At 46.4% G+C, this 14,822-nt stretch overlaps 1 protein-coding gene across 2 annotated transcripts in view; it reads right to left on the reverse strand.

The window, feature by feature from the left end:
• DOCK1 (dedicator of cytokinesis 1) overlaps positions 1 to 14,822 on the reverse strand; it is a 444,845-nt gene that overhangs the window by 92,945 nt on the left and 337,078 nt on the right. For both annotated transcript variants that reach the window (XM_019728239.2, XM_019728238.2), the window contains exon 30: positions 5,344 to 5,422. In XM_019728239.2, coding sequence (XP_019583798.2) covers positions 5,344 to 5,422 — 79 coding nt within the window. The remainder of the gene's footprint in view (positions 1 to 5,343; positions 5,423 to 14,822) is intronic.

Here is a 14,822-nt window from a genome sequence, read left to right on the forward strand (position 1 = left end):
GCCCTGGACTTGGCCTCTACAGACATGTGGCCCACCCCCTTCTCCTCCCTCAGGTGTCTCAGCACACCTGGAGCAGGTGTGTTTGCCCTTCTTGCCCTCCCAGCACCGCCAGGTGCCCCTACAACAACACTCAGTTCCCCCTTACGTGCAAGCACTGGAGTCCTGCCTTAATCATCCTCTCTGAGCCCCACAATGGGTGGGGGGGGGGAGGGATCCCATGTCTGGCATAGAGAAAGTGATCGAGCAAGAAGAACCAATAATTGAGGGATGAACCCACTGGGAGTTCCCAGGGACACTGCCTCCAGGTTGCTTCCATCTGCTCCCTCTCTCAGAGGGTGGCACCGTGGCTGGGAGGTGTGGGGAGGGTGTGAAAGACAAGTGGGGAGGCCCCCAGGAACTGCAGTAGGGGGCTCAGAGAGTGGTTCTTACAGACACTCCCCGGCTCCGGAGCAAAGGACTGTTTCCTGGAGGAGGAACTGAGCATGCTCATAGCAGATGACATTTCGGGGGGCCTTCCACCTGCACCAGTGGGAAAAAGCCTGGGCCATCAGGGTTCCCACTGCACCTCAAAGCTCCAGCACACCTTCAAGGCCATTTGTGGGTGTTGGTTTTCTCCGTTCCAAAACAGGGATAATATTTATTATATCAAATGAGAGAGTTGCAAAGAGTTCTACAAAAATAAGGCATTAACAGTATTGATTCTATTTTTAGTCACCTGTGAAGTAAGTGGAAATGGCTTCCTCTTATCGCAAAGCCACAGGTCACAGGGGACGTGGAAGAAAGATCTAAGTGAGGCGCCCCGAACCTGCAACCCACACTCCCTCACGGCCCACAAAACCCCGTTCTTTCTTAGCCCCTTTGACAATAAAAGGGGGGCTCGGGTCACTCAAGTACAAGTTGCACCTCCCACTTCTGGCCTCCCGTCTCCTGGCTGTGCCCTCCTGCCCCGGCACTGGCAGGAGTGACCGGCCACGTTCAGGTGTGACCTGAGAACCACAGCTGGGCACAGCTAGAACAGGCCCCACAAATGCACAGAGGGATTTTAACAGACACTGGCTGCCCTGCCTGCACAAACAACATCAGCAAAAACGTGGATGCTTCCTCTTAAGTTCCAGCTTCACTAACTCCCTGTCCCTTCTCTTCATTCCTGTCTGCTGAGTCTGATGTCTCCTCAGAAACCTGCCCCAACAGAGGTTGAAGGGAACTGAGTAGTCAGGTGCCCTGAAGAAGGGAGTTCCTCTCCTCCACGCACCTGGCGACGGAGCACTTCTACCTGGAACGCCAGACAGGAGGGGCCCGGAAGACATTTTTATTTCCTTAGGGGTGGACAGGCTGCATCTGGCTGTCGGCGCCCCAGAAATCCAGGGGCCACTGTCAGAGCACAAGCAGGGTGATGCCGATCCCCAGGGCTCGGGAGCTTCTGGCACAAGGCCTCATCACTTCCGTGCCATTCCTGCTAAAGGGGGGTAGCCTGGGTCTCGCCACGAGAAGGCTTGAGACAGCCACAGTGAGAGGACTTCTGCGAATAACAGGCCCGCGCTCTTCAGAAGAGTCAAGGTCAGAGTCAAGAAAGAGTGAGGAGCTGTTCTAGCCTGAAGGAGATGGAGGAGACACAGAGACTGAATGCGAAGATGCCGAGAAGGAGCACAGAGGATTTGCAGGGCAGTGAAAATATCCACAGGACACCATAATGACGGATACACGTCCATAGAATGGCCAACATCCAGAGTGAGCCCTCACGTGAGCTACGGGCTGTGGGTGGCTATGGCGTGTCAGGCAGGTTCATCGATGGTTTAACGGATGAACTGTTCTGGTGGGGATGGTATTGGTGGGGACACGGTGCCTGTGTGGGGACAGGTGGCATATGGGAAATCGCTGTACCTTCTGCTCAATTTGGCTTTGGACCTAAACTGCTCTAAGAAAATTAGGTCTTTACAAAAATCACATAAAACACAAACGTGAAAGCAACTGTAAGCAATGCGTATGACCACTGCGGTGGGTGATAAGGGCTTTGAAGGATGTGACGGGGATGCCTGAACTGGAACGGGGTCTGAGGACTCGTGGCAGTGACGACACTGTACATCTCCTGATCTGGGCCGTCTCCCCGTAGGTGCGCAGGACAGAGTCCCTGCTTGGAGACGTGCCCGGCAGTATCGGGGTCAGATTGTTAGCTTAGTACTGGAAGGTGAAGAAACGGCTCTTTGTCCTGACTTGTCAGAAATGAGGGGCAGGCAGAGGAGCAGCGGGGGCAGCAGCCCTCAGGGCCGGTTGGTTAAAAGAGAAGGAAGTGTCAGGAGGAGGCGCTGTGCGGTGAACCTGAGCGTGTAAGGACATAACCATTCGCCTGGTCAAAGCAGCAGCTGCCTGAAGGCTGCCTCCGCCACATGGCACCTAAGCACGCCCCCTGGGGGTGGGCAGTGGGCACCCTTTGGCATGAACAACCATCCACACGCACTTCACCCCTGCCAAGCTCAAGGAGCTACGTTGGGCCAAAAGGGCACATTGCTGCGTGTGGGTATGAAGGGGGGCATCCAGGGGACCAAACTCATGAGACAGTGAACAGTGCAGTAATCCCTGACATGCTGGGAAAAAGGAGTCCACACTCACAGCAGCCATGCTCGAAACATACAGACATCTCCCCAGCAGGGAACGGGCTAGGCTGATACGGACAAAGCGAAGAAAACGTCATGAAGGACACACACACACACACACACACACACACACACAGATCTAAATAGTCAGGTATAGGATGGGAAAATAAATATTGCAAAGTATTCCTCCAAATACTGTAACATTTCCCCTACTCTATTTATAAATTCAATGGCCTTCCAATTAAAATACAAGAGGCATTAAAACAGAAAGGTCAACAAGCTTACTTTGAATTTCACATGGAAGAAGAAATACAAAAGATCCAAGATAATTTTGAAAGAGCTCATTAATAGGGAAGCCCTGACTCCACTAGATTGGGTATAAAGCCAGCAGGTAATAACACAGAAAACAGAGTTGATAAACACACCTTTGCAATTATGTTAACAGTGGCATTTCAAATCACCGGGGAAAGTAGAACCTATTCATGAAATGAAGTAGAGAAAAGTGAAGAGTTTAACTTCACTTTTAGTGATTGGAAAGTTAAAAAAAAAGATTAATCTAATAACTTATGTTATTAGATTAAGTCCTAAGATGCCTATCCTTATTTTTTCTATACTTTTTTTTGAATTTTAAATTTCTATCTTAACAGCAGTATAGAATGTAAGTATAAAATATACCAAGTATTATATAGCTGGAAATGTTATCTTTTTCACGATTTGATTTTTTTTTCTTATTTTCTCTGCCTAATGCTTGTTCTCTGCCTAAGATTAGTGATTGGAAAGTTAAAAAAACAAAAACAAAAACAAAAACAGACCTATAAAGGTATTAGCAAATAATAACTACATAACAAAAAAATAGTTACATTTACAACATCAAGGCAGAGAAGCGTTTGCCAAGCAAACTAGAAACCACAAGAGCCATAAAAGAAATGATAGATTTGACTGCGGAAAAAATAAATATTTCTACATGATAAAACTTAACCCAAGACTAGGCTGTCGCAAGAATTTCATCTTACGAAAGAATATGGCCAATAGCCTATCGAAAAACCAGCACAGGAAATGATCAGAAAGTTATTATTAGTAGTAGATAAGTTAATAATAGTAGAAACTCTCACAGCCAGTAAGTAGTCTCAGCCTAACTAGCAATCAGAGAAATTCCAACAAAAATAAGAATCAGCAATATTTAAGAAATTGATATTGGAGAAGATTCTAGAAAACAGCGTACCTCCAAGAAGTTTGGTGGGATCGCCAATTGCTAAAGCATTTTAGGATCTCCATCAGACTAAAATTTCTTAGCAGTCAGCCTGGCAATGCTTCCAGGAAGCTTTTCTACAGCAATGCAGCGCTGAGATGCATGTGTGAGACCGATGACTGTTCGTGGTAGCATTGCTAACGGGGAACTGGAAATAGCTGATAGGTCATCAGTGCGGGGATGCCTGTGCAAATGTTGGTGAACATGACAGAGTTGAAAAACACACAGCATATGCTCCAATTTGTGTTAAAAGCCAAAAGAAAGCATGCATACGCCCATATAAATGCTTAACGAAGCGTCAGGAAGACCACACAACATCTGGGTAAAAGTGACCCTGCAGAGGAAAAAAGACTGAAAAGGGATCTTTTATATTTTACTCAATGTGATGATTTATACTGCATGAATATTTTGATGAAACTATATCTCTGTATTAGGACATGTGAAAACAAGCATTAGGCAGAGAAAATAAGAAAAAAAAATCAAATCGTGAAAAAGATAACATTTCCAGATATATAGTACTTGGTATATTTTACAATTGCATTCTATACTGCTGTTAAGATAGAAATTTAAAATTCAAAAAGTATAGAAAAAATAAGGATAGGCACCTTAGGACTTAATCTAATAACCTAAGTATCATATTAGCTCTAAATTCTCAGGGGCGCGATGCAAAAGGGTAAGTGATGGGTGTGTAACTGTTGTTGTCTGCAACGCATTTTGACTCGGACCTCCCACTGGGTGTGCAGAAATTCTTTAGGTTCCTTCTCAATGCTGAATTCTAGGAAACTGACATGCCATTTGCATCTGGAAACTTTTTTTATTTGTAAACTTTAGTAAATGAATCTAAGCAATAATAATGACAAAATCATTATTAGCAGAAACACATCCAGAATACAATGGAACTGAAAGCCACGAACATCAGATGCACAGGAAAAAATCATGCCTAGCAAGATCTATCCTTAATACACACACACGCACACGAGCAGGCACGCGCGTGCACACACGCAAAGAAGGAGAAGGGCTGAAACTGGTGGACCAGCTGACCCAAGCCCAGGGGGACAGGGTGGGGTCTTCTGCCTTGCAAAGGCCAGTGCAGGCAGCACAAAGCCAGGAGAGAAGAAATACTGAGTTCTGAAAGCCAGCGATGCACGCCCCGCCCCGGCGCCTCCTTGCTGATGTTCCCCTCGCCTGTTAGGACGGTCTGGGACAATCTCGGCAGCCACACAGACACAGTGGCCTCCTGGCTCAGACTCCCTCTTGTTACTCTGATTCAATACGTTCTCTTTGAAACAGCTCCATCTCCTCTCCCTTGCTAAATTGAGCAAGCACCTCGAAGGCATAATTTTCAGTCCTCAGGTTCCAGTAGTACATATTGTAAACGCCATTTCCACCCCTTGGAGGGGAGACCAATTAAGTTCTAGGACCAGGAATAAAAGGTATTGGCTCAGACGAGCAATTTGTTTTAACATGTTTCCCAACCAAGGCTGATTCTAACTCGTCTCTTACCTGCAGCTCAAAGTTGGCTTGATCCAGAAATTTCTTGTTCAGCATATCTGCATACTGATTAATCGCTCGCAGGAAGACTCTGAAAGATCAAGAGAAAATGACATAATTACACACTTAGGCTCTGGCACCTCTGTAGGTTTGGCACTGCAATTAGGTACAACCCAGACTGCCGGGAACGTGAACTCTCCAAGTCCTGTGAAAAGGGCCGAGGTTTTGCCAATGAAAAACCCAGACAATTATAGGCCGATGTTCTCCAAATTAATCAAGGACATTAGCACATGCAGAATAAAAGAAACAGACCAAAATAACGATGTCTGAAAGTAACATATGAAAAGTATCATTAAAAACCCTAACTTAAAAAAAGGTACAAATGAAATCCTTTCCTCAAGTCACAAAATCTTAATGTTATATTATGAAATTGGTCTTTGCTTAGTTGGCTTTTGAAAGCTAAGCATTTGAAAGCGCTGTTACTCACCAGCGTGGAAATATGACTTCTTTCAGTATCATTTGTCCTGTACTCCAAATGCTAATTTTGGTCACTGTTTACTTGTTTAAATAAAACTTTAAAAGCTTTAATAGGTCTGACAGTGATTTACTAAGAACTTCAGATGGAACACTGATTCATTGACAATGTGCGATTTTAAGCACTGAGGTACCTTGACTTTCCCTTTTCTGTATGAAACATGCCATTTGAAAGGTCATGAATGGCTGCAGAGCTCTAGGCCTTTCACAAGCTTGCTCATTTAGTACATTTGTTTTATTACCCCTGGGAGTACTGACTATATAACACAGCTTAGTTCTCTAGATATTTCTTTTGAAATGACCCCTCTCTCTTTGCACAAAGGCAGGATGCAGGAGGAATTAGCATTAGGTCACAGATGATAAACTTAATTACACTTCTCCATTTAAGCAGCAGGAAGCAGCGAGGGAGCGTAAGAGAAATCTAGGTTACCTACTAGGAACCGTCCTCTCTGACATGTTCTTAGCTAAGGAGGCCGGAAAAGCTCCGTGTTCCTGGCCATCCCACAGTCACTACTGGTGGCCAGTCAGCATGGGAAGAGGGAGAAAGGGAGCCTGCAGCTGGGGCTTTAGGACAGCTGCATCACCACCCCTGCCACGAGCTGCCATCCCACACCTGCTGTCACTACGGCCTCTCTCACCCTCATCATGTGGATACAGCTCTAAGGAAGGGGCTTTGTGACATCAGCTCAAGAAACCTAGCAGTGGGATCCAGGACTGAAACAGGTGCGACGAATGGCCTGTGATGGGGTTTGCTAGCTCAGTCAGCGTTGTCTGAATTCTTCCCTGGGAACATTAAATCTAACCGGAAAGGAAGAATTAGTATTTTAAGTGACTATTAATTGGAGGACATGGGGATCCTGGCAGTTTCATTAACCAAGAGCACAGGCTGGGCAGCAGCATCCATCACCACAGTGTGTGGTCAGATTTTGCAAATACAGGATGAATTTTATAATTCATTGGGGGAAATAAAAGAAAAGACGAACACAGGGCATTTAGGGCATCCTGACAAATGAATACAGGATCAGGAGAAAAATCGCTGAATTCAGGATGTGCCTCGTGTATACACAGACCACCTGGCAACCCTCTCCAGCCTGCCAGTGTTGGACGGGGCATCCCCTGTCAGGTCCAGCCCTCACAAGGACAGGATGCATAGCCAAAGAGACGATGGTCTGCCTTGCCCACGTGACCCCTGGCAACTGTGTTCAGGTAGCATTAAATCCAGCAATCAGAGATCCCCTAAGTGTGAGCGGAATGGGAGAACTTCCCGTCATTCCAGGGGCGGGCTCTCATGCAGCACAAAAATAGTGGTACCAACATATCGTTGTTCATTAAGTTCTCGAACTTGGCTGTTCACTAGAGTCCCCTAGGGTCCTTATCCGCTTTAAGGAAGACCCTCTCTCTAGTCGTCTGTGGTAACAATGACAAGTGGACTAAAACATGCATTATTATTACAGGGCAATTATTTTGCCTCAAGACAGCACCCAAACAGTGGCAATAGGCTACTTCTAATTAAGTACTAGAACAATTTCAGCCAATTAAATACAGATATTTCTCAAAATGACTCTTTAACAACCTATACCATGCGAAATAACACGAAGGCCGAGCACAAAGTTTTTAATGAACCGACAGCTCAGCAAGAGCAGTGCCTGCGAGAGTCTATAATTTACACTCACTATACAGTTTTTGAAAAGCCAGGACACAAAACCAAATAAACACAGAATGGGGGTTGTACAAGGAAATCTACAGGGAAGATAAAGTAAAAACCGTAATCAGGGAAGTAAACAAAGATGGGGTGAAGTGCACGCGTGGTGGGTCCAGTGCAGCTTCACTTCCACGGAACGATCCGGGACACACATAGGTGACATCCGACGCTCACACCTGATGGGATTAAAATCTTAGTCCCTCTGAAGCTGAATAATACTGAATGTCAACTATAATTTTATATATATATATAGTCACGGGATGTGGGGTACAGCATAGGGAACAGAGTCAGTGGAACGGTAACAGCTGCATACGATGTCAGAAGGGTAGTAGATGGGGGGTTATCACTTTGTGAGGAGTGCAAATGTCTAATTATTACATTGTTTTGCATGCCTGAAACTAATAAGTAAATAAATAAGAACCAACTTAACAATGCCCCACGTCCACCTGAACATAAATCAATTATCTAACTAGATACATGAAACCTAAACAGAGACTAACTTTTAGGCAAGACTATTATCTACTGTCATTCATAAGTTTATTTTAATACATGTCAAACTAGGGAAAATAAACAAGAAAATAACTTTAGCAGCTTTTGTGTAACATATGCTCTCAGTCACAGGGGCACATGAAAGTGATCACAAGCTAAGCCAAGTGACTGGCTAGCATGAGGCCTTATCATTCTGAAATGAAGGCTTTGGACTTGGCTTGATGCAGCTCAAGATCAAGTTCTCTGTGTTGTGAGGCAGTGAGAGGGAGAGTGGGATGTGAGTGGGCTGGCCTCTGTCTCCCTGGTGACTCTGTGCTGTGCACTACTGGGGTTGGGCTCAAGGACAGAGAAGCTCTCCAGACTATTCCCAAATGGTCCTCTTTGCTTATTCGCCCACGTGCCTGCAATGCCAAGTCAGTCTGGTACATCACATATGCTCACTAGATATTAGTCACAGAAATGAATGAGTGGATGGATGGATGGATGGATGGATGGATGGATGGATGGATGACAGATGGGAAGGTGGATGGATGGATGGATAGATGGGTGTTTGGATGGATGGATGGATGGATGGATGGATGGATGGATGACAGATGGATGGATGGATGAATGGATGGAGGACAGATGGGAAGGTGGATGGATGGATGGATGGATGGATGGATGGATGACAGATGGATGGATGGATGAATGGATGGATAGATGGGTGGGTGGATGGATGGATGGATGGATGGATGAATGGATGGAGGACAGATGGGAAGGTGGGTGGATGGATGGATGGATGGATGGATGGATGGATGGATGGATGGATGGATGGATGGATGGATAGATGGGTGGGTGGATGGATGGATGGATGGATGGATGGATGGATGGATGGATGGATGGATAGATGGGTAGATGGATGGATGGATGGATGGATGGATGGATGGATGGATGGATGGATAGATGGGTGGGTGGATGGATGGATGGATGGATGGATGGATGGATGGATGGATGGATGGATGGATGGATGGATGGATAGATGGGTGTTTGGATGGATGGATGGATGGATAGATGGATAGATGGATGGATGGATGGATGGATGGATGGATGACGGATGGATGGATGAATGGACGGAGGACAGACGGGAAGGGGGATGGATGGATGGATAGATGGGTGTTTGGATGGATGGATAGATGGATGGATGGATGGATGGATGACAGATGGATGGATGAATGGACGGAGGACAGATGGGAAGGTGGATGGATGGATGGATAGATGGGTGTTTGGATGGATGGATGGATGGATGGATGGATGGATGACGGATGGGAAATTGGATGGATGGATGGATGGATAGATGGGTGGGTGGATGGATGGATGGATGGATGGATGGATGAATGGATGGAGGACAGATGGGAAGGTGGATGGATGGATGGATGGATGGATGGATGGATGGATGAAGGATGATGGATCGCTAGATGGATAAAGATGGATGGGTGGGTAGGTGAATGGATAGATGGATGAATAAGGTATGGCTAGACGAGGGATGGATGAGCTGGCCCAGAATATCAGACCTTGACTCAGTTGAAGGGCTTATGGAGGCTAGAGCTATATTATTTAGTAGCCCGTGGCTCTCCCTAGAGTCCTTGCATTTTGAGTAGATTTTCCATGGTGAAGTTCTGCTCTTTTGAGGTTCTTGTTAACCAAATTTCTCATTAGGCATTTGGCATTTGTGGCTGGGCATTTTCCCCTCACTCCCCTCTCTACCTCCTGTACTAGTCTCCTTGCTTCCCTCTGAAGTGAGTTTCTTGATGGCAGGAACCTTGTCCTTTGTATAACAGAATCCCCCAAAGCATAGAAAGAAATCTGTTGCCACTGCGCATATTCTGAAATATTCTGACCTAGGGAACTGTTAGCTGATAACCACACTAACAGATGTCTCAGAATCAGTGGTATCTAGGACCTCCCACCAGCCAAACAAAATAAAAACAAACACATACACACACACTCTGAGCCTGCTCCAGTGGAGAGGGAGAAACCACCCTTTGGTGATCCGAATTTTGCTGTATTCTCTCCACTCAGCGTCACTGTACATAAACTACAGGACACAGTGAACAGAGGTCACACGTGATGCTCATAACGTCCCAAAAACATGGAACGAGATGCTTGCAGGTGATGGAGAAGGGGCAGAACACGCCACTGCTGTCCTGCTGGAAAAGCAAAGGACTCGGGAAAGATCAATCTCTCTGTGAACCAATCACGTTACGTCTTATTCCCAGCCGTGAGAATTACGCAATTTCCAAAACCCAGAGCTAATGGTGTGAGAATTAAATGCTTTCAGGGATGCTGTCCCACATGGTCTAAATGGTCAAAAAGGGTAAGTCGATATTTAAATGAGTTCTTTTCAATCATTTTTAATCTACGAAAGGATTTATTTATGATCTAAAAATCTGGAAGATAAAAACAAACACAGAAATAAATAATGTAGCGAGAACCACAGGCAAATGACGTCATCCTAAAAATATTCAAAAAGCCCTACCGCTGAGACATTCAATCTATTCAAGACAAGTGATGGAAACTTGTGATTTTAATGGCCTCACGGGAAGAAGTTCATCACCCTCTCTCTTCTTGGTAACCAATTCCTGTCGACCATCATCTTCATCAATCCTGCCACACTACCATTTTAATAATTGGGGTCGAGAGAGAGAGAGAGAGAGAGAGAGAGAGTTCATTCCCAAAGCTCATACAATTAAAAACAAACAAACCCCAAACCAGATGTTTCCTGATTTCTTTCTCTTCTACCTGGGCGTTTAACCTCAGGAGCTTCCCACGAGAAACAAAATGCTGTACTTCCTGTTGGTGTCAAATACGAGTTTAATTGTTGGACACACACACACAATTAGCCTTAATTTAATGCTTTCTGTAATTCATCTAGCTATCATTTCTCTCTCTCTCTCTCTCTCCATGTTTATGTAATCATTTAGCCACATGGCCTTCAGAACATTGCTTAAGTTTTCGAGAGTCTCATATTTTCAGTCAATAAATCAAAGTACTAAACTATGGGGCATCTAAGCTCCTTTGAACTTAGAATCTAAGGGTTTGGGGTGTTTTCTTGTTTGTTTGTTTTTAGCTTTGAGATTAAAGGTACGAAGGAGATATTGCCACATAATACAAAGTCATTTTAACACCATGGTCTCTGCTGACACTTTAGAAAGTGTTACATAGCATTTGGTAAAAAGGAAAGGCACACCCTATGCATTGACTCTGCAGATCGTTAGGTGGTAGGCTGCGTGTGGTGTGGTCCCGGAGGCTCCCCCACCCACAGGAGGCACCCAGCTCTTCCCCTACAAGCATCTCACAGAGAAGGTCCCGCCAGCCTTGCCTCTTGGCCATATCCCTGCTCTGTTTTGCACAAAAAGGGCCGTGAATGGCACGTGGGAGCCCATCCCCAAAGCTGCCTATTGTAAGCAACGTGTGCTGAGCAGTAAACGTGGCAGTCCTCTGTAATTATCTGCTAATTGAGTCCAGGGGAACTTAGGGAGTGGAACAGAATCGGGAACCAATTTAACTATTAGCAGCTCCTGGCACAATTACAGTCACCAAATGACTTTATTATGATGGAGGCTCAGGCATTTCTTGCACCTCTGTTACCCAGTGTCTGCTGCCAATAGAACTGGACGACAAGGGGCCTCGTTACTACAAAGGGAAGGATACTGAGAATGGCATTGAACTTCCAGTGGGATATGAAGCCCCATTTCTCAAACGGTGACGCTGGGTTTTTGGGTTTGTTTGTTTTAATTATCCCTTCCCTAAACATACTTTAAGTTGCATAATTAGATTGTACAGTTCAATGAGGGCATTTAAATACCTCTGGCATTAAAACAAGAGTCGCTTTGGGGGAAAAATGCATCTTTTAATAAAATATTTTGCCCAAAGTGGGAGGAAAAAGGGAAATAAATTAAAAGCGACTGAATCTATCCCTGCAGATCAATGAGTCAAGGAACAGTAGCTGGAAATGTGCCTTAAAACGATTTCCACATAATTCTGGGATGCTGGGAAGGAGAAGCAACCTCAGGTGAAGTGATACAAGAGATGCAGAGAATGTCACGTTGATTAGACAGGGAGGAGAGGTGATGAACGCCTGACTTCAGCCGATCCGTCTTCGGCCCATCCCACACTTGGCAGAGAGGCTCTTTGGTGAAGTCGCTGACCAGACAGGACCAGCCACTTGCTATAGTGGGACCTTGGGTGGAAATGAGGACCACAGCGGCACGAAGACGAGACTCCTACGCAAGGCCCTGGCACAGGAAAGGTGGGGTCACACGCAGAAAGTGGGGACGGGGGGCAGGGAGGGCTTTTTGAGTTGGGAAAGACTGGGAAAGTCAATGTCACTAGAACTTTTGGGGATTGAGGCTGGAAGGGCGGCTGGGCCCAGACTGTGAGGTTGGAAAGGCCAGGTGTGGAGTCTGCACCTTGGATGGTGGGCCGTGGGGGCTCGTGGAAGCTGGAGAGCTGGGCAAGGGCAGGAAGGCCGGAAGCTGCAACGGCCTTTGTTCCCTAAGGCACTAGAGGCGTTCCCCTTTCCCAGGATTCCCTCACTTTCTTTTCGACATAGGGCTTCGATATCCATCGAACTTTTAGCTAAAATCCAGACTGCTCTGGAACGCTTCCGCTGGGCAGCACTGTAGAAGCAGCTCTGTCTGTGAGGGCCACGGGAACCCAGAGAACCCCTGGCAGTGTCTGCTCCGGCCTACAATCGAGTCCTCCCTGGGGAGGGGTGTCAGGAGCAGAGATCCCCGGGCCCTGCTCTGCTCGTGGGACTCATGCTAAACAGAGTCACTCGGACTCAGATTCCTGCCCAAACAGTACTGTGGCCACTGAGCCACGCGGGTGTAGGCCAGGACTCCTGAGAGAGGTGGGGACGTGACCGGGGTCCTCACCGTTCCTCTCCCCCAGGTCCACCCCTTGCTTCTGCTGCTTCACTCATGAGCATTTCCGGAATCTTGTATGTTCCACGCACTGTTCGTACCGCATAGAACTCATGTTTTTACTGCTCACAAGTCTTGTGGGGCATAATTAGCTGGTATTTTACAAATCAGGAAACGGAACCTCAGCGGGGTAGAAGCTCACGTTCCCACAGGACAGAGCAGACGCAGACCACGGCCACCCCCGGCCACCAAGTCATGCTGCCTTCCTCGGGAACCTCAATCAGTGTGGTCGCACCATACAAGTAAATCCCCACAACTGTGTTGGTTTTCCAGTGTATTTAGCACAATTACCAACACATACAACAGCAGATAGCACGAGACCCACGTACTCTTTACTCAGCGTCAACAGCTATCACCTTCTGCCCAGGATGGTTTCATCTCTCCCCGTCCTGTACCCCTCCCACATTATTATTACTAACAGACTTTATTTTCAGGTGTGCAGCAAATTTCGTGAAAGTACTGAGATTCCCTCTGCACCCTCTGACCTTACACGGGCACAGTCTCCCTGCCGTCCACACCCCCACCAGAGGCTACACTGGTCACAATGAACCACGCTGGCACTCCATCATCACCCAAAGCCCACAGGTTACATTAGGGGTCACTGTTGATGTTGGAAACTCCGTGGGTTAGGACAAGTGTACCATGAACATATCACACGGAGGGCTCTCACTGCCCTGCAGGTCCCCTCTGCTCCGTTCATCCCGCCCCCTGCTGAGCGCCTGGCAGCCACACCTCTCTTTACTGTCTCTGCGGTTCTGCCTTTTCCTCATGTGGCTGGAAGCATACGATACGCAGCCATGTCAGATGGGCTTGTCCCGTATCATTGTTATGGTTTCTCAGGTCGCTTTGGCCAGGACTAAGACCTTCAACATTTGAGGCGCTTTACAGCAAAGATTTAAAACACTGTCTCGTGAGACCTGGTTCTAACGCATCGTGGCAGCAGGAAGTGCCCGCCTTACACAGAATGTATGGGTCACTCAGAGTGTCGGGGGCCCATCTGCCCCATAGTTCTGGGTACGGCTCAGGGTACCTCAGCCACTGACGAGCTGCAATCAGTCTCAGTCTTCACTGCTGTAAAATGGGCTACGAACACCAACCACACCACCTTAACTTACAAATCAACTATCTCCACCATTTCCAACTATACAGTTCAGTGGAATTAAGGACATTCAGAGGCCCTTGTGCAACCCATCACCACCATCGAGCCACAGAATTCCTGTCACGTTGGAAAACTGAGACTCTGACCCATTAAACAGCTCTCCATTCTCCCCACCCCCAACCCCTGGCAACCACCGTCTTGCTCTGTATTTCTACAGCTTGATGACTCTAGGTATTTCACGGGAGTGGACTCATACAGACCTGTCCTCTTGTGACTGACGTAGGTCACTGAGCGTGCTGTTTATCCATGTTGTAGCCTGTGTCCGAATTTCCTTCCTTTTTAAGACTGAATAAATATTCCATGGTGTGTCTATGTCACATTTTGTTTATCTGCTGGTGGACGCTTGGGTTGCTTCCACCTTTTGGCTATTGACAATAATGCAGGTATAAGCACAGGTGTATAAATATCTTTTCAAGTCCCGGCTTTCAGATCTTTTGGGTGTATGCCCAGGAGTGGAATTGCTACGTCAAATGGTAATTCTATTTTTAACTTTTTGAGGAACACCAAACAGTCTTCCATTGCAGCTGTGCTATTTTACATTCTATCAACAATGCATAGTATCTCCAATTTCTCCACGTCCTCAGCAACATCTGTTAGTTTTTGGTTTTTTGATAGTGGCCTTCTTAATGGTATGAGGTGTATA

This window comes from Rhinolophus sinicus, linkage group LG07 (genome assembly GCF_036562045.2).
Source record: "Rhinolophus sinicus isolate RSC01 linkage group LG07, ASM3656204v1, whole genome shotgun sequence".
NCBI lineage: Eukaryota > Metazoa > Chordata > Mammalia > Chiroptera > Rhinolophidae > Rhinolophus > Rhinolophus sinicus.